The 19,602-nt window shown below is 34.5% G+C and overlaps 2 protein-coding genes across 2 annotated transcripts; both read right to left on the bottom strand.

The window, feature by feature from the left end:
- Window positions 1–769: 769 nt before the first annotated feature.
- LOC112527621 (synaptotagmin-1-like) lies at window positions 770–7,256 on the bottom strand. Its single transcript, XM_025138362.1, has 13 exons — window positions 7,186–7,256; window positions 6,917–7,065; window positions 6,137–6,235; window positions 5,837–5,887; window positions 5,634–5,757; window positions 3,770–3,888; window positions 3,574–3,675; window positions 3,158–3,232; window positions 2,637–2,713; window positions 2,292–2,538; window positions 1,810–2,157; window positions 1,254–1,385; window positions 770–1,062 (listed from the first exon to the last, which is right to left on the bottom strand). The coding sequence occupies exons 2-13, from the start codon at window positions 7,025–7,027 to the stop codon at window positions 931–933; spliced, it is 1,617 nt and encodes a 538-aa protein (XP_024994130.1). The 5' UTR covers window positions 7,028–7,065; window positions 7,186–7,256; the 3' UTR covers window positions 770–930.
- A 5,466-nt stretch (window positions 7,257–12,722) lies between these two features.
- Window positions 12,723–18,872, bottom strand: LOC112528353 (beta-galactosidase 14-like). The gene is made up of 19 exons (XM_025139371.1): window positions 18,681–18,872; window positions 18,506–18,601; window positions 18,160–18,272; window positions 18,006–18,072; window positions 17,116–17,208; window positions 16,880–17,023; window positions 16,503–16,597; window positions 16,307–16,412; window positions 16,134–16,218; window positions 15,916–16,034; window positions 15,644–15,811; window positions 15,154–15,332; window positions 14,949–15,058; window positions 14,773–14,882; window positions 14,545–14,652; window positions 14,111–14,215; window positions 13,429–13,574; window positions 12,996–13,341; window positions 12,723–12,857 (listed from the first exon to the last, which is right to left on the bottom strand). The coding sequence occupies exons 1-19, from the start codon at window positions 18,870–18,872 to the stop codon at window positions 12,723–12,725; spliced, it is 2,517 nt and encodes an 838-aa protein (XP_024995139.1).
- Window positions 18,873–19,602: the final 730 nt, after the last annotated feature.

The raw sequence follows: 19,602 nt of genomic DNA, 5'->3' as shown, positions 1-19,602 counted from the left end.
TATTATATTATTTATTTCTTATCATTTTTTTATATTAATTAACATATTTTATGTTAGAGGTTCGTTTTAATTATATTATGAAATATTGTAACATATTAATTTTTCAAGATGACATTTTTGTTCATTTACATGTTTATAAACTAGATTTTGTCAAACATGATTTGTTATCAGCTAGATCTAACTTATCAATTATCAACAAGCTTATCAGTTACCAACTAGCTTATCAGTCATCAGCTAGCTTATCAGTTAGTTTGCCAAACATAACCTCAGTTTATTTTAATCAAAACAATAATCCTTTTAACAAAAATTCTAATCAACTTTCCAACAACAAATATACAATCTTTAACACAAACTCAATTAAAAATCCATCCGTCATAATTAAATATCCTGTTATAAAATACATAAAATTAGATTTGAAATTTCAATATTCAAAATGAATTTGTCGATTCTTAAATGACAGTTTATCGAATTGAAATTCAATCCATTCCTATAAACTAAACGGAACATAACATTCATCTGATTAAATTAGATTGGAATGCAAAATCCAATGAATATTCAATCTGATTAAATCCACTTAAATACATTGGATTTTAATCCTGAACACCCTTGTATTAAGATGTAAAATGACCCAAATTACCCTTCTAACGAATAAACATCTATTTGGGCCAAGAAGGAATCATGTAGACGAACTCTAAAAATACAAACAAAACACTGTACATAAACACCACAATCCACCCAAACACGAATCCAAGCAAACATCAACAAACCATATCCCAGATAAACAAACATTCTACTGATTTTTAATATTCAATGTACACAGACGTTTGTACAACAACAATACATGTAAATTATTCCGAATGCGAGTTTTCAAGTACCAAAACGTATTCTTCGATCACGCCTCTATATATGTCTCAACGGAAAAGGATGGCCTCAAGATGCAGTCCTCCATTGTAGCTCGATTTGGATCTTCCCGTTCCTTGAATCAATGAGATGGTACTTCTCGTTGATCCTTCTGTTGTGCACAACATCCGCGAGACTGATGTCGATGTAACCCAACGATTCCTGTTATATCCAGACAAAGAAAGCAGTCACGATAGCCGTTAATTATAATAAGAGCCACTTTGTTTAAAGACATCATATGTTGATTTTGGCCCTTGGTGATATCAAGAAATCAATCAGCCCAAAGAGGATGAAATGACAGATTTACTGAATCAGTTTGGCTTGACTTTCTTTGACAATGAAAGTAGAAGTACCTTGGGATGCAATAGACCGATCCTCGATGAGGCACTAGCAACTTCCACGTGCAATTTATCGTTCATTGGAGGCTCCTCTAGATGGAACATGAACTCCTCGTCCCATCTTGGATCTCGGTTCTTCTTCACATGCTGCACCAAAAGGAAGATCAATCACCATTCGGGAATAACAAACACAAGGGTCAAGATAATCTTGTTACTCTATTAGGTTCATATTGCGAGAATATGTGGAACCCCCCCATTAGATCACTCCTCAGAAGAGCCCTTGCCTAATCTAGCCGATGTGAACTCCAACCAGCCCCCCACCCAAAAAAAAACCGGGGGCTAGATGGGTACATACTGCCCCAGAATATCGAGTTCCTAGAGTGGTAGACCGTGACTCTGTTACTATGTGAGAATATGTGGAACCCCATTAGATTACTCTACTAAAGAGCCCTTGAGGGTTCCAACATGTATTGAGCAAAAATGGTCAAGTCTGGCTAATGTGGGACTCTTAACACACTTTTTGAAAATGTAACCGAGAAACCGGTAACTTTTAAGTGTTGCCAAATGATACCTTCGTTTTTTTCTCCTCTCCTTTGAAAAGGACTCGGACATATGGATTCGTGTGGTGTTTTCCTTCGACGTCTTGAGCTTCATGGACTCTAACAACAAGTACACCGCCCCCAGCCGGTGTTCCTTCAGGCGCCTTCTGGACAGCACCAGCATCTTCAAACGTTGGCAAATCTTCCTCCTTAAACGGTTTATATAACAATTCCACCACGATTTGCCCTCGTATTTTCTCGTTTTGGACATCATTGGGATCCATATTCTTCAAGAGATCAAGTGTCAAGACCTTCGCCTCATTGGGCACAAGATCTTTCAACGGAACGACGTTCATGCCCATCTTGTCATGTTTGCCAACCTGAGAACAGGACAAGTGAAGTTAGCTTACAAAAGCAAACAAACACTGTATATCCGACCTGATCTCTTTTGGAAGGGCGAAAGTTTGGATTAAAACAAATAAGCATAAAACCATGAAATTTGCCAAGACTTTACCTGTTCCCAATCATAAACTTGGAACTCTACAGCTTGTGATTCCGGATCTTTAACGACCATATTGAATTCTTCATTCCATTCGGGGTTCAAATTCTTATGCTTCACACTGGTCTTCTTCGATGGAAGCTTACTTTCCGTGAGTTTTATTTTCACATAAGGATCGGAGGCACCTAAAAAATCCTTCTTTTTCAACTTGGTTGCCCTCAAAACCTTCACATGAAGAATTCCTACGGGTTTCTTTAGGGCTCTGTAAATCGTCAAGAGTCAAAAGCGTCAAGACGTTGACTTACACAAAGACATGCCAATTGTCATTACTTGCGTCTAAGAAAGAGATATAAAACATACTTGGATGGATCCAATATTTGTACTTCTAGATTTCTAGGCCAAAGATACATGTTGGCAACTTGATCTTTGATTTGTTCCTGCACATTATAGCTTTCAAAATCATTCATTTTCAAAATAAACAACATGAAGCCAATAATATCAACCACGATGCTTTTTTTGGTGGTCCGACATTACCACTGTCCTATAAAGCTTATCCTTTGTTTAGATCATGACCCAAGGGGTGGATTCATTTGAGAACCATAAATATTTTGAGAACAGACTATTCATGAATTATGCATGATGAATATCTGAAAATGCATGATATTCATGATGAGTAATATTCATGAATATTTAGGTATGTTCGTCATGAATAATTCATAAATAGTTGGTTCTTAGTTCTCACAGTTCTCAAAATATTTACGGTTCCTAAATGAATGTTTCCCTTGGTTTAAGTACCTCACATATGAAACTATTTAAGCATGGATGACATCATATTGACAACAAATAAAGCAAAATATTGATAAATTTACTAGGATATTTACCTGGACAAACCTATACAATCCAGGAATTGACATAAGGTCGGCCCCAAAAAGCTTGAGCCCGAAATCAACATGCGGCTGCAAAACAAAGGGAGGCATGTAAAGAAACGAAGTAAGGTATTAGATCCCCCAAAATCTTATGTTTTGTAATATTTGTTATAAATATTTAGGCTCATCCTAAACTTTTTTAAATTAACAAATTGGTAGAAATTTGATGGGTCGAGATAAGTCGACTTGACTCAAACTCAAGGTGCATATTTTCCGTGTTTTGGGACAGAAGTGAATGGTCTTATCAATACACAAATGTATAACTCCCCAAGAATTTCAATTGCGCTCATATTCATCACTGTAGGAATCGGGTTCAAGCTTTCCCCAGCCCCTTCTCATCAATGGATTCCTGACAGAAAGAACCAATTTACCTTCTCCATGAGAGACACGCAGATTTTAGCAAAACAAGGAAAGCTGGGAACAAGTGGTTTTAGTGTAATGCGAGGTGCGGCAAAGACTTGTAGTTCCACCACCTGAAATTATTATTTCATCCAGGAAAACCACAAATAAAATCACGAATGAGATTAAAAGGCACATTTGACTTATTAAGTATGAGCAGCAGTTAACCTGAACCGTCGCTTTTAAACCAAATGCTCTAGCAACAACGGCAACATTAGGATTTCCGGCCCATTTTAAGGACGGTTCCATGATCAGCTCCTTCTCATCAGTAACATACACCTTCATCCCTGAAAAACCATTTTCATGTTACATATCAATATCGCATACTCACTCCATTTTCTTATACCATTTTCCTCTGTTCTCCAATTTGTGGGTCCCATTTTTTGTGTCTTTTTTTATGATCACATAAATAAACAGGTTATTAACATGAGAAATTAAACATTTTCCAATGGGCAGTTGAGGCTTGTTTGAAATAACCTTTGAACATCGTCCCCAAATTTGTATTTAAATGAGCAAAATGCAAGTGTCTTAAGATTAGAGCAATCGTTTCTTTAAACGAAACATAACTTGATCAGTTGCAATGCATAAAAGAAGTTCCCATTGCAAACACTTTCTATTTTAGGTTGTCCAAAAAAATGCAGTCTTTCCTTTTGCGGGAAGTTTTCAATGCAAAATTAACCAAGTTGTCCGTTAAAGCATCTCCAATAGATTCTCCAAGATTTTAATCAAAAATCAAAATCTCCAAAAATAAATTTACACAACTCTAACAGCTTCTCCATTTTTAGGAACTACAACATTAATTATATCATAAAAAAATTCAATACATTTAATAAAAAAGGTTAAAAAAAATTATCATTGATGGAAATAATTAAAAAAAATTATCTCTCTCCTAAGCAATGATATTTGGGGTGTTCTCCAAATTTGATGAATTTTATCATCTATCTCCTACTTTTTCCATTTTGGAGAATCTGTTGGAGATGCTCTTAACAATCAGTATAAGATGTCGGTAAGTCCACAAGTTCTTTAAACTGTCTTGTTAAGGTATTTGATAAAAACCAATAGCAACATCAGGTGTACTTCATTTTTTAATTTGTTTCGACTATTTACTTTATCATTACGAGGTGAGTAAATCCCATTTATATGGTGCGAGAAGAAGTGAGGATGTTATAGTGGGACCCATTTATTAACGAAAAGACGGGGACTACAAAATGAAGAAAATTGTTGGGGCTCTTCACGGAAACAATCTCTCTACTCTTTAAGGTTAGAGGCAAGGTCAACATACATCCCAACCCCATACCCTACTTCTCTGGTATATATTGGGTTCGTTTGGTTTTGTTTGGTTTTCTGGACAAAATAAATGGTGTCAACAAATGAACCTAAGCTTCGCACTTGATATGAAGACTTGATATATGATGCCAAACATCATTCTTTCTCCTAAAAAATTTTGAAATATTGAAACTTTGGAGGTCATCGTCCCAAATATGGGATAAATTTATCGTACTCCCTCTATCCCAATAAAAAGAAGTCAACTTCACAATTTTTCTTTGTAACGAAAAAAGCCTTGTTTCAAATTTTTAAGCTCGAGATAAGTTTAATATTCCTAAATTACCCCTTTCCCTTTTTAAATGTTTATTAGACTCGATTTCTTATAGGCCATGTGTAAGTTTATCCCAAAAAATCATCTTAAAATTCATTATGGATTCTAAACTAGATTGTTTCAGGATGGAGGAGGTTAATAGGTCAAGATTTCTAATTATCATCATAACAAAAAATTAGGGCAAGAAATTGCGGAAAATGATGTGAGGCCGCCAAATATATGTTTCCATGGTTGAACCTCGGTTTCAACTAATGAGCGATTAAAGTTATTTACTTTTGGCTGAAATAATCGCATTTCAACGTCAAGTGATGGTTGTTTGAATTTATTAAAGTAACTAATGAGGAATGCAGACCGGGCTACAAACTATTTTCCAAAACGAATGAAAAGCCGAATGTGTCAAAAACAAGGTCTCAAATAATAAAGAAAAAAGATTACCTTGAAATGTTGGAGGCAAAGACCCTAATGTAAGAGTCTCGAACTCGACTGAATCAATTTTATACTTTGGAATTTGTTCGGCAATAATGGGCTTTGCAATATCCTTTGCAGTCTTGCATATTGCCTACAAGTACAAAAGGTTACTGAATTCTTCAATTTTGAAGAAACCATCAATACCAACGTAATGAGCCTTATGAAAATACCTTGTCAAGATAAGGCCACATATATTCGATGAACTTGTTAAGCCAATCAACCTACATTGACCCAAGAAAATATGATACCACAAGAAGTTAAAGGAAATGCAACATTGGTTCTAATGTAGAATAGTCTTCAAGAAAACATTAATCTTGTGATCGTGGGTGTCCATGCTAATTTGCATGATCTCGACTAATCCCATGGGACCGTAAAGATAACAGACAAAAAAATCCCGGGTGTCCAACGGGCGAGGTATGGGGAGGAGCCCCAAGGGTCTTTAAAAAGCATTATAATCACGAAAAACATACCCGGTCAAAATCTGGGTTTTTTACCCACAATGGTATCTCGGGAAGCAAGCTTTGTAAAGTTTCAGAGTCTCGTTCGACCAAAGGACGAATTATAGGATCCTGTCCATGTCAATATTCATCGATACCAAGAGAAATTCAGTGTCAAAACGTAGAAGATAAAGATGGATCACATTTCAAGAGCATGAAGTAAATTTGATTCCTTCCGCTTGTTGTATGCAAGCTCAATTCCTTCATCATTCAAAATCTTAATGCAGTAAACTAAAAGAATTCCAAAATACCCTTTAAGATCAATTGAACAAATAATCATTCGAGACTCCAAACCGACCTGACTCTGAAGAAACACAGAACAATTGCTACTCTATAACCCATCTCACATACATCTCCCTTTGAGTTCTTCAAGAATCTCTAAAATATAATTTTCCAGAAAATAAGAAAATTATAACTGCATCTGAAGCTATTTAATCCAAAATCCCCAAATCATACCCTTTAAGCTGGATTGAAATAGGAACTGCATTCGAGTTTGATTCAAAACAAACTTTGCATCTAAGATGTATGAGTATGAATCTCTTTATCTCCAACACCTATTTCCATTAATCCAATCATTACTTAACCACTAAGGCATAGAAAACACGTCCATAATTATTGAAGATTCCTTAATCGATCAACTGAAGATCCAGAACTACCTCAAATCAGCGAAACATAAACAAGATCAATACAATATAAGATTCATACATAAATCTATACATATATATATATATATATAGAGAGAGAGAGAGAGACCTTCACATCTGTGGGTTGGAAGTAGATGAACAGATAATATCCGATTACAAGCCCAGCAGAAACCCCAATTCCAAATCCAGAAAACCCCAAGAAAGTACTGATTAAACCCATCTCAGCTCTGCAAGATTCTGCTTCTTTTCACTTGTTAACTTCAAAAACAAATCATACCCACATCAGAAAAGGGAAAAAGAAGAAGTTGCTTCCCCTTTGAGTTCTTCAAGAATCTTCAAATCACAATAAATTTCACAGGAAAACCCCAACTCACGCACCTCTTGCGTTCCCTTGCCGGCTAAAGGGAGGATCAAAATAATTCGATATAAATCGAAAATAGTTTGTAATAAAAAAGCCACCTGTCTTCTCTTTGTTAAAGACCGGGTCGATTGTCTTACGTGCCTACCAAAGTCCTTTTCAAAAAAATTGAGACATGCCCAAAGCGAAATACCATGGCCAAAAATAGATTAATGAATTACAGAAATGGTCCCTTGGCTATTTGTTGATATGCAAGTTCAGTCCTTGGACATGAAATCTACATTAATGATAATGCTATTTGTGGTAATTGTGTCCCATAGGCATGACCATAGGATATTGGATTAGGTTTGGTGATTGCGATTCTATGACAGTGACTTGCTGAACCAATAGATGTTAAATTATTATCCTAGTTTTACACAAAAATCATGTTTTGTATTATTGGTGTTTATTAAAGCTCCATCAAGGGAGGACCTACTTATAGATTAGGGGGTGCACGGGCACCCGCTCGATCATATTGTCATAATGGACATTTATTACTGATCGTAACTGTATACCTCCTTAATTTTGAAATATATTTTATATATTTTTAAAATAAAACTCGAAATAAGAGAGTGAGATTGATTTTGTTATATATTTTATATTTTTTTAATTTTTTTGACATTACTTAAAAATCGGTTATTATTCATTTGACCATGATGTTATCAAACATATTTATGTAAGAAATTTATAAAATTATATTTTGTTGTTGCATTTGTTGACCATTACGAAATCAACCAAAAAAAAAACGTAAAGGTGGAATTTGGCCGAGAAAACACGTTGAGTGTTGGATGTAGTTTTGCGTCTTGCTTAAAAAGTCGATGTCAGTTTCATTTGTAAAAATGTATTGTATCAAATCGACACAATTGAATTTTCCTCGGGTAAAATCCGCGTTGACTTTTCCTTGGGTTAACCCGCGACTTAATTGGCCTTTGATTGACTTTAAAGGTGCATCCCTTCAGAAAAATTCTTAGGTACACCAATGGCTCCACCAATAAGGTATAGTTGATTCAAACAAAATGGACTGTGAAAGTTTGTTGATTAGTAACGAAAAAGTATAAATTTATAAATAAATGTAAAGTGTAAGATTGGTTGTGTATCTGTGGGATGTAAAAATTTATTGTATTCCAATAATTAAAAAATTTATATAAATTTCTTATTAAAATAAAATCCGAAATCTATGACAATCGTCAGTAATTAATATATATAGGGTTGGGTTCATGTGAGACTGTTTTCATGAGACCCGTGAGACTATTTTTTATACTTGAAACTTCACAGTAAAATGTTTTGAAGGTAAAAAAAAAAAGTTGAGTCTTCTCACGAAAACAGGTTGCTCTCACGTGATCTCAAGTCTATATATATGATAACCGGTTAATCGGGTATTAAGTTCGGGATTGTTTTCGGAAATTGGTGGTAAGTGAAGGGTTTATTTGGTTAATGTGATTAAAATGTTTTCAATATATCCACTGCCTCTTGTTATTTGTGAATATTATTATGGGATGTTGATTTTATCTCATTGGGATTGTGGGAAAACAATAAAGAAAGAAATAAAACTTGTTTTCTGTAAATGTGTGTTTTTTTGAGCCGAAAAATAACTCTTTGTGTGTGATTTTGAAGCTGAAGCAAAAACAGAAACTGGATTCTGTGATTTTAATCTGATTAGGTTTTGTTCTTGGTCTGCATCTTCATCTCTTGTGATTATAAGATGAGTTTCATTTTATAAACTTTTCTTCTTCAGTGCGAATATTAAAATTTTATGATTCTTTACGTGGGAAAAATTTTAGACTATGATATACTATTTTTTTAGGATAACTTCATATTTTGATATGTTTATATCAAACGATTGGAATAAAGATGGTATAATTCAAAGAGATGTATTTTGGGATAAGGGTTGCATAATCAAGAGAGTCATATATTGGGATAAAGGTGGCATAATCAACCGAATGTGAAAACTGGGATTTTGATCATATGGTAATATGTTGTCTCATCCTTATGATGCAATAACTTTGGGTTCTCGCATCCAATTGATGCGATTAATGGATTTTGTCGCATCTTATTGATGCGAGAAGGGAGTTTTGTCTCATCCTTGTGATGCGACAAATTAAGTTGTCGCAACCATGTGTTTATCGCATACATTGGATGCAATGAGATGGGTCTCACACCTGTGTGATGCAAGGAAATGAGGTTGTCTCGCTCATGTGATGCGACAAATTTATGATTTTATCTATATGATGCAATGAGTTCTTGTTTAATACGATAAATGAGTCATTTGGTTATTTGATGCGATAATTGTTTAATGTCTCGTCTTATAGATGCGACAAAAGAGGTTTGTTTTGTTAAAACGTTGTTTGTTTGTTATTTATACAAAGAGAATTTCTTTAATTAACAAGGGTGGTGTCTGGTTGGTTTGAGCTTGGCTCCAAATGTCAAAAGTACCTGGAGGTCTCGGGTTCAAATCCAAAGAGGAATAAAAATCCCTTTGTGGCCACGAATGTTCAAATGCGGTGACTCCGGGCTATCTGCAAAGCAGGTGGTCGCCCTGGGATTAGTCGGCTCGCATAGCGGGTTGGATATCCAGGTTAATAAAAAAATAGTATGCATTTTCCACAAATGTTAATTAAAGAAATTCTCTTTTATGCATATAAATATAAGCATGTATTATGTATTCACATCATAAATGGTTTATAAATGGTGACAAATGATGTTTAATAGTAATTATATAAATTAAAAGATCAAAAATAAATTTTATTACCATTTATTTGAAATAAAGTTTATCTTATTGACTTTAATTGTAAATATGTAGGTTAAAAAACATTAAAGATAAAAACTAATTACAAGTCATTAGAAATAAAAATTTGTTTTAAATTAAATCTATCCGGTTAGTTTTATCTTAAACTATGATTCATATTATTTGTAACACCCTAATTTCTATATTTATTAAAATTATTGATGACAAAACAAGCTAGTTATGAGTTATTAAAGCTAGAAGCATGTGTCGGTAAAATTATTGATGACGAAGCAAGTATAGTAAGCATGACAAATAAAAAGTAGAAGCATGAGGTGTTAAACTCTCATGAGAGCAAAGTTGTTAAAGGCTCAAGGTGCACTTAGGCGCAAAGGGATCCAGGGGCCTAGGCACAGGCGTAAGGTATATATATATATATATAGGGGCCTATTCAAGGGAGAACTGAGTTGTTTGTGATAACTGTGAGAACCAATATTAACCACAAATCAATAGATAAATTAGGAAATTTATAAATTTGGTAACTTTAAACTAAAATCTTAATGCAAGGATATTTTTGGTATTTTAAAACTCTCCTCTCTCCTCTCTCCGGCCACCGTTCTCCGGCCTCCGGCCACCGTCCTCCGGTGATACCACTATGATACCACTGTGATACCTAAAAATATTGACTCTGTTAAACAAAAGATACATTGTGATATCTAATCATATATAAGATGCATAGTGATACCACTGTGTTACATCTTCGATCGACCACACAAACGACATCAATGTGATACCCAAACACATATATGGTGCATTGTGATACCATTGTAGTATCACCGGAGGACGGTGGCCGGCGGACGGTGGCCGGAGGACGGTGGCCGGAAAGAGAAGAGAGGAGGGAGGAAAGTTTTAAAATACCAAAAATATACTTGCATTAATATTTTAATTCAAAATTGCCAAAATTATAAATTTCCTACTTTATCTATTGATTTGTGGTTAATATTGGTTCTCACAGTTACCACAAACTAATTAGTTCTCATTTGATTAGGCCTATATATATATATATATATACACACACACACACACACACTCTTATACACAACTCAAATTTGTAACAAGTACTCCAATGGGCAACAACCCCAACAGTACTTCAACAGAGGCAAAAGGGAGAAGGGCTTAAAGCGTGAGTCATGAGGGAGAAATTTTAAGGTCTAGGTATTTATAGAGAAAAAGGCTTGAAGTCATAAAGAGTTGGACACATAGTATTAAGGTTTAACTTATATCATCTATTTAATAAAACTCATTTTTAAGAAATCTAGGAGATATAAAGATGAAAAAACTTATTTAATATTAGGTTTTTGACTTGGTATTTAGTAACTCTTTATGAGGCACGCCTAGACCCACAAGGCGCCTCAACCAAGCCGCAGGGCCTTAATGAGCCTCGTTAATACGCATACCCCTGAATTAAAAAAAGCTCAAGACCTTGAGCCTTATGACTCTAGGCGTGCCTTAGGCGCGCTTTTAACATCTATGCATGGGAATACAACCATGAGAGTAAGAGGGACAAGTAGTTAATCCATTGTAATAACCTATAAAGAAATAAACGATTATTTCTATACGAAAGTAAGAAAACACTCACTACAATACCAAGTTCGAAGTTATAAATTAAAAGTAAAGCTAAGCACAATACAAGGTGAGTGCATTATGAGATTTACTGAGATACATATATGCTATATAATACATTATGAAGAATTCGATAAGATTTTTTTGGCATGTTTGCTTTACATGAAACGATGATACGTCTATATAGCCACGATATATGCATTTTGTGATGTGTTTTACACATAAGGCATGAAAGTTTTATGCAAATTATATGTGACCACAAAAATATCTAACATACTGATTAACTGTTTGTTCTATAAGACAAAATAAAAATCAACCAACAAAATCAATCACATTTATTGATTAACTACTTGTTCTATAAGACAAAACAAAAGTCTTTAATCATTCCATTATTATTTTTGATTTTTGTCATACCAAACATCACATAAGAAAATCGCCACCAGATCAAATACGTTGATTGTTAAAAGTCTGTGAAATTGAAATTTAGATAAACAATAAATAAATAAAAATAAATCAATTAACTATTGTATTCAAGTTTTACATCCATAAAATAGAGTTTTCAAGCGTAATTGAAGCTTTGAAACTCCATATAGAGGACTTGGGATCATGTGAGACAAAGGTTTTTTCGTGAAATCCGTAAGACAATTTCTCAACCATTGGATTTAATCTACAATCTGACAATTTGAACATTCATAAACGCCACGAGACTTCTCAATAATCACAAAATTGTCACCGTGCAACTTTAGATCATTAGCTTATAAAGTTGATCAATGAACATAAATTAGTCTTATAGGTCTCACGAAAAACAATTGGTTTCACGTGAACCCAAGTTCCATATAGGGCTTGACATATAAATTATGATAGAACTCCATATGAGGCTTCACATATGAAGTTGTGCGTAATTGTATGAAGTTTAGCATATGAATTTTAAATGTGAAACTATATCTATAAATGAATAAAATCACACAAGACTTCATATAATGAAATGAAAATAACAGAAAATGAAAATGAGAATGAATTTTCATTTCCTTCAGTTTAATCCGAAATGATGACATGGACTTCTGGAAGAATGAACTCATTATATTATATAAAATCAAACAGATTCTTTTATTTTCATTCCCATTAATCATTGTTGAATACCTCGAAACAAAAAAATATTCTATATCTATGCTTCTAATTCTTCCTTGCGCACCTCGCTTGGATCGCTAGTCTCTTTACTTTTTCTTGGGCACACGAACCATCTCCACTTGGGTCACCCAAAAAAGCTCGATCAAGTGGCACTAAGCAACTTTCCTTCCCCAAACAAACCTGTTTTCATTTGATTTTTCAGTACGATGATCGATTGTATACATATAGTAAAAATGCATATATAATAATAGTCGAAGACGTTGTTAACGATGAGATGCATCGATCTATCGGCTGCAAACGATGCTAGTCGAGTCGTACCTTTTCGATTATTTTCTTGACGTTGGGAGCTTGACACGTTCCTTGCATATACGTACCACACGACCCCCAAGGATTGCCGAAACTCGCGAATTGAATTTCCTTGATGACTTTTTCATGGTCACAGGTAAGTCGAGCTTTCGGCTTTGGCTTTTCCCCGACAGCCTTGAGAACGTCTTTGTCCATTGTCCAAGACTCGATGCTTGGCGGGTAGTCCTCGTACATAAAACTACAAATGATGTCCCGAGTAACTGTATGGATCATAACACCGTTGATGGTTCCACCACTCTCCTCGTACACGACCAAAAGGTTATTCTTTGGTTGTAAGAACGATCTTGGGATATGATACCTGATCGAGAAACGAGCATTACATATAAACGATGTCCCAATAACCTCGTTTTCTCTTTTCTTTCTTTGAAACCATTTAAAAACTTACTCGGTTTGAGATGCCGCTCCTAGCGGTGATCGATAATTTTCCCAATAACGACCAAGGTTATGACCATTGATCCATATTACTCCCTTTCCCATTCGTTCCATCCTGATCGCGACAGGCTCATTTCCTTCAGGAGTCGCAAAGTACGTCTGCAACATTAAATTTTGTTCAAGAAAACATTAATTTCCTTCAGGAGTCGCAAACCATGCGAGCCGACTAATCCCACGACGACCATCTGCTTTGCAGATAGCCCGAAATCATCGCATTTGAACCTCCGTGGCCACAAGGGAATTTTTATTCCTCCATGGATTTGAACCTGGGATCTCCAAGTATTTTTGACCTTTGGAGCCAAACTCAAACTAATCATGCACCACCCTTTTGGTTGTAATACCCCAACAGTTAAGGGTTGTTTGTTTACCTCTTAATAGTTCTATTAAGAGGCAACATCTAAATCATTAAAAGGTGAATCTTGTTTGGCAAAAAAAAAGTCTGCATCTTAATGGTTCTAAAAGTTTCTGAATGATTTTGTATCATGAGACTCCCTTAACCATTAAGTGTCCTGATTTCATTGTAAACAATTACTAAACAATTATATTTCATTTTGCATTATATCATAAAAGCCTCTTAATCATTCTGACCACTTAATCATTTTGCATCAAACTATTTAGCAACCGACAAAAATTACCTTGTACCATGTAATAGGCGTTCCTGGACCACTAACGGGTCCCCATTTAACTTTTTTGGATCCTTCTTCTGTGAACAACTGAAGCATTTCTCCCTCGGTGCCAACCTGAATATATATATACAAGTTCAATAAGCTCTTCATTTTATTTGCTGATGGAAAAAGCCAATACATACATAACTTGAGGTTTGGCATTTGTGCAACTAATACAACCTAATCTTAACCGTTCATTTCATTTGATTAATATATAATTTTATAGAAGTTTTAATTGTTTTCTAATATAAAGTATTGATCATAATTAATGAATCATATTCATCTTCCATAAATATTCAAATCATAATAAATGAACTCTCATCATTTCCATAAATATCTCAATTTATTGGGTTGCATTGATTGTACAAATACGACGGGTTGTATTTGAAAAAAACTCGACATACCTTATGCCCCCATTCGTTGAGTGTGATATCGAGAGTACCAGTACTCATCCCTTGTATAACAACAGCTCGAATACCCGAAAACCGCTTCTCCATATACGCTCCACTGTTCTTCACTCGACGAAAAAGGAAAAACCAACGACAGAAAAACGTCCCGAAAACAGTCATGTTAACAACATATATAGCAAATGAAGGTCACTAACATGATCATATGTTGTCTTTTAACTTTACCGGTAGTCCCACGGTCATCGCCAAGATCGATATTTGATTGGCACCAGTCTTGAAATTCGCGGGTTTGGAGAACGTAAACGACTTCTCAATGTTGCTTCCATGTCCGAATCCTGCATAATTACTTTTCATGGTCATTAGACGAAGATAAACAGCAAAGATGTAGAAACGAATTTCACCTATATATTCTCCATTCACAAACGCTAGCAATGCATCTCCGAGACTTTGAATCTGAATAACTGGCAAGATATCTGAGCGCATGGGTAGATCATCGTTATCAAGATGCAAGCTACACATGCAAAAATGAAGCATGTATATGAGGGATTTCACGTATCGATGGAAGACTCGTCGTTCAGTTCAATCTAGCTATGTGGTCCATTGTACCTTGTGCTGTACCACAGGTAATCGGTGGTGTCTTTAGTCATGGATGTGAGTTCCATGGGTGACTTACTATGAACCGGTAAATCCCTAGATGTTGGAACGATCTCGCGGTAGCTTTCCCATTTAAATCTGTTGGCTTTTCTTGACGGGATGAAGGTCCTCGAGTTATGTTGTGCTACGATCTGTTCTTTTTTTTTTTTCAGACATGAAAACGAAGTTAAATACTTTCTGGCTTTCTCTTAAAAACCCAAAAGAAAAAACCAACAAGTGGAGCCTGATTGGTTTTAGTTTGACTCCAATGGTCAAAAGTACAAGGAGGTTTCAAGTTCAAATCCAATGAGAAATGAAAATCCACTTGTGGCCACAAAGGTTCAAATGCGGTGACTCCGGGCTATTTGCAAAGCAGTGATCGTCCTGTGATTAGTCGGCTCGTATAACGGCTTAGATATCTAGGTTAATAAAAAAAAAACCCATTCATTGACCAAAAACTCACAAGTTCTGTGCTAAAAACAACAGTCTTGCAATCAGGAAGGATGCTAACAGATCGTCGTGGGAGGAAATAACTCTTTCCCCTGAACTCAATCGTTCGATGAATCTTTTTGTGCCGATTGCTCAAGAACGCTGCACAAACATTGCTTCCCGCCATCTCATACGTAGCGATCTACAAAACCCGTTGCAAAAAATAATAAAAAATGAATTGTTTGGATCAAATTTCCGAGAACCCTAAGCCCTAAACCCTAAACTTTAGATATAAAAAATGCTTACTTGGATATAATTGTCAATATTTTGGACATTACGATTACCCAAAATAAAAGGTTTCTTTATCAGTCTCAAAGTTGTATGGAGATCTCTGAGATGACTCCATTTCGGTTCTCGTATCAAACCTGGAAAAAAAAAGGTTCAAAAGATTACGAGAATTATAAATTGAATATTAAAATTTGTTGTTTCTGTATAAACTTATTAATGATATCGAAATTGCTCACCGAATTCGTCAAGGGGAGCTTCATCGTAGTAGCGAGTGGTCACAAAGGATGAGCTTGTTCGTCCAAAGTTGGTTCCACCATGATACTAAAACGGTTACGAGACTAAAAAAGTTAACGAAACGTTATTCAGTTTGTTTAAAAGTGCAGTCAGTTTTAAAAACACTGGTTCTTACCATATAATAATTAGTCATGCTTCCGTTGTTCATGAAGAACCGAGCAACCGAGAATGCGATGTCTTCTGCTGATCTTTGTGACGGTGGATCTCCGAAAACGCGATATCTATAATTGCGAAAAAAAAAATTGAATAAAAACCATAAAAATGAAAAATAAAAATATAATTAAATGAAAAAATAAATAAATAAAACTTACTGAGCAGTCCAATTTTCTGTCCATAAAGCAGGCTTATCTGGGCCATTTGGGCCTGAAAAGGTATCTGCACAATGCCTTCCATTGCATGTACTTATCTAGGCCCAAATAATAAATGCAAATCTAATTAAAAAATATTGTATTTTTTAAAATTCAATGATGAATTTAAATATTTATGTGAAAATATTATTTAAATGAACACAACTATAAAAATGTCTAAGGATGTCACATCTTTGAAGTTGGTGCCATTTGTACCAAATTTAGTGTAAAATGACTATTATACCCTTATGTTTAACTTTTATTCAACAGTACGTTTCAAGAAAAACAATGCCATGAATAGGTAATGCAATAATGTAGTTTGAACACAGAGTACCACTTACCACGTTGGGAGGGGCATCCTTTTGCTTGCACATTATCCACGGGATTTCAGGATACAGTTCGGTTGCCATATCTGCTGCCCACTTGACGTACTGAATACCTTTTTCTCTATATGATTCTTGAACATGATTGTACTCGTTCTCAATCTGCAATACATACAAGAAAATACACCAAAAAGGATATTATTAGTTTTAAAGTGAAAACGACCATTTAGTTAAAGATGGACAGTATGAAATACCTGTGCGAGAATGATTGGGCCTCCTTGAGGTGCAAATAACCTCTCGTTCTTCATCATATTTACTATCACTTCGGTGTATTTCTTCATATGAACCTACATGACCGAAAAAATTTCAGTCATGTAATTATTGATCTACGTTGATGTGTATACCTTCGTGACAAAAATAAAGGTATTTTTTAAAACACCCCAAAATTTTAACTGGTAATTCTTGAATTTCAGATGAATATTTGAACAGAAACATCATATTTTTCAAAATATACTTAAGAAAAAAAGATCAAAAAATTTATACAACACATCTAACCATTAAATAAGTTATATGCACGATGCAGCACGGATGAATCACAATTCTTAAATATCAGTTTAGCTTTGAATCATGAGTTTATGTGGTTATTTTACAAGTCAACTAATATATAAGGTTGAAGGCTAATATGGTGTATTAGTAAGATTGATTGAAAAAATAATTGCACACATGTTGAGTTTCTAAACCCATATAAAGTTGAAGGGTTGGGGTGGGGTACATGCAGGATCTGAAACCCTTTCTGATATCGTTGCTTCAAATTTTAGTTTACTTCAAGAGAAAGAAGAACTTTGAATTTGAATTTGGGTTCAAAATAGGAAACAAACAAAGTGTCAAACAATTTTGGAAAGACCAAACATACATTTTTCATGTAAATATGGCTTACTTAAATTTGAAACTTTGACCAAACAAATGATAAGTTTTAAGCATTTGTACATTATGCATAATAGTTTGTACTTAAGAGATTTTTAAATCTCTTGCATAAATTGATAGTACTTTATGCATTGAGACTTGTAATTAAGACTTTTTGGTCTAAATGCATATTAATGTAGTATAGATATTCAACAGAAGGGTTTAAGAAACAAACACCAACCATATATGGTTCGTTATACGAACGGAATATGATGTCTGGGATGTCTCTCAACCAGAACGGAAGTCCTCTGCTTAAAACCAAACAAAAAATAAATAATAAATATGCAAAAAAAAAAATTATTATAAAATAAAATTTAATTAAAAGAATATGTTACCCAAGATTCCATTCTGCCTGGATAAAGGGTCCAAGTCTTAGGACTGTATACATTTTATTTTCACCAATCAATTTGATGAATTTCACCAAATCATAGTTCCCTGTAAAATTATACTGCCAAAAAAATAAAAATAAAAATAAAACAAAATATTTAATATTCAAAATAAAACCGAACCGAACCAAATCAAATCAAACGAAATCATATATCTCATTTGAAGATGGAGTTTGGAGAAAGTAATATGTATACATATCTACCATCTACCCCAAAAAGTAGAACGGCTGTTTTGTGAAGACTTTCGGCTTGTGAAATTTTAACAAACGGTAAATAATAAAAAAATAAAAATAACCTGGCCTTGAACGGGTTCATGAATGTTCCAAAAAACATAAGTTTCGACTGTATTTAATCCACCATCTTTCGCCTTCTTTAAGATGTCCGGCCACATCTGATTCAAAGATATGAATAAATTTCAAGTGTTGAATTCAAGGAAATGAACGAAGACATGAAAATCAAATTGGTCGTACATCAGGGGTGCTTCGGGGATAATGAATAGAACCCGAAAATATAAGTAACGGGTTCTTGCCAACAACGAGCGACCTAGCATTGTATGTCACCGGTCCGGGAGTGTATTCGTCGTCGGAGATATCAGAAGAAACCGATATCAAGGTGATGGCAATTAAGAGGAGTATAAATCTTGAACGGCTTTTCATCCCCATTTAGTTTTGGATAATCGACCTTCTCGACAAAGATGTTTGGAAGACCGATTATACCTAAAATACCAGATGATTGGTGATCAGGGTTTTCATGAGGGAGGAAAATAAAATCGAGTCATTTTGCCTATAGCAGAAGCTACAAAAAACGTGCGAGTTGAATAGTTCGTATTGTTTCAAGATTTTGTCATATGAGAGATAAATGCGGGTAACTACAAGGCTTAAGAGGATCTCTCGGTTCAATTGTCGCAATTTGAGTTAGCGGCTGTGGATCTTTTGCTCTTTTCATTTAGCATCCGTTTGCTATATTTATGCATATCGTTTCTCCCCATGAATTTTTGTTCAAATCTAAAATAATGGTATGACTTAAAGAAAAGCCCAGATCTAACGGAAAAGATCGTGTTATTAAAACTGCATTTTTGTTTTTGGTTTCAAGTAAGTTTTTTAATGCTAACATAATCAAATTAAACGTGATTTATATAATATTTTGTAAAGACGTACATTTCAAAAAGAAATCTGAATAAGCAAAAGTATTTAGGCATTATTTGGCATATAAAAGCTACCTTGTTTTTTTTAGTGCATGTTTGGATGGATATACGCTATCTTATTGAAATGCTTTTTTTTTCAATTATAATCTTTGTTTTTATTAATTGTTATTAACTACTATTAATTATAAATAAATATTAATAACTATTAATAAAAATTAACTATTAACTATTACCAATTATTAATAATT

This window comes from Cynara cardunculus (genome assembly GCF_001531365.2).
Source record: "Cynara cardunculus var. scolymus isolate 2C chromosome LG 15, CcrdV1, whole genome shotgun sequence".
Lineage (NCBI taxonomy): Eukaryota > Viridiplantae > Streptophyta > Magnoliopsida > Asterales > Asteraceae > Cynara > Cynara cardunculus.
Note: the sequence above shows the minus strand (reverse complement) of the source record. Positions and strands in the feature narration are given on the sequence as shown.

What these genes read in the sequence shown, in the direction of transcription:
- LOC112527621 (XM_025138362.1), bottom strand. Translation starts at nt 7,027, where the DNA reads ATGGGTTTAATCAGTACTTTCTTGGGGTTTTCTGGATTTGGAATTGGG. An exon ending in AAAACCCAGATTTTGACCGG is followed by an intron (nt 5,888 to 6,136) that starts GTATGTTTTTCG and finishes GGGTCAATGTAG; the next exon opens with GTTGATTGGCTTAACAAGTT. An exon ending in TCGGTCTATTGCATCCCAAG is followed by an intron (nt 1,063 to 1,253) that starts GTACTTCTACTT and finishes TGGATATAACAG; the next exon opens with GAATCGTTGGGTTACATCGA.
- LOC112528353 (XM_025139371.1), bottom strand. Translation starts at nt 18,872, where the DNA reads ATGGGGATGAAAAGCCGTTCAAGATTTATACTCCTCTTAATTGCCATC. An exon ending in CGTATAACGAACCATATATG is followed by an intron (nt 17,209 to 18,005) that starts GTTGGTGTTTGT and finishes TCGGTCATGTAG; the next exon opens with GTTCATATGAAGAAATACAC. An exon ending in CGATGACCGTGGGACTACCG is followed by an intron (nt 14,653 to 14,772) that starts GTAAAGTTAAAA and finishes CGTCGAGTGAAG; the next exon opens with AACAGTGGAGCGTATATGGA.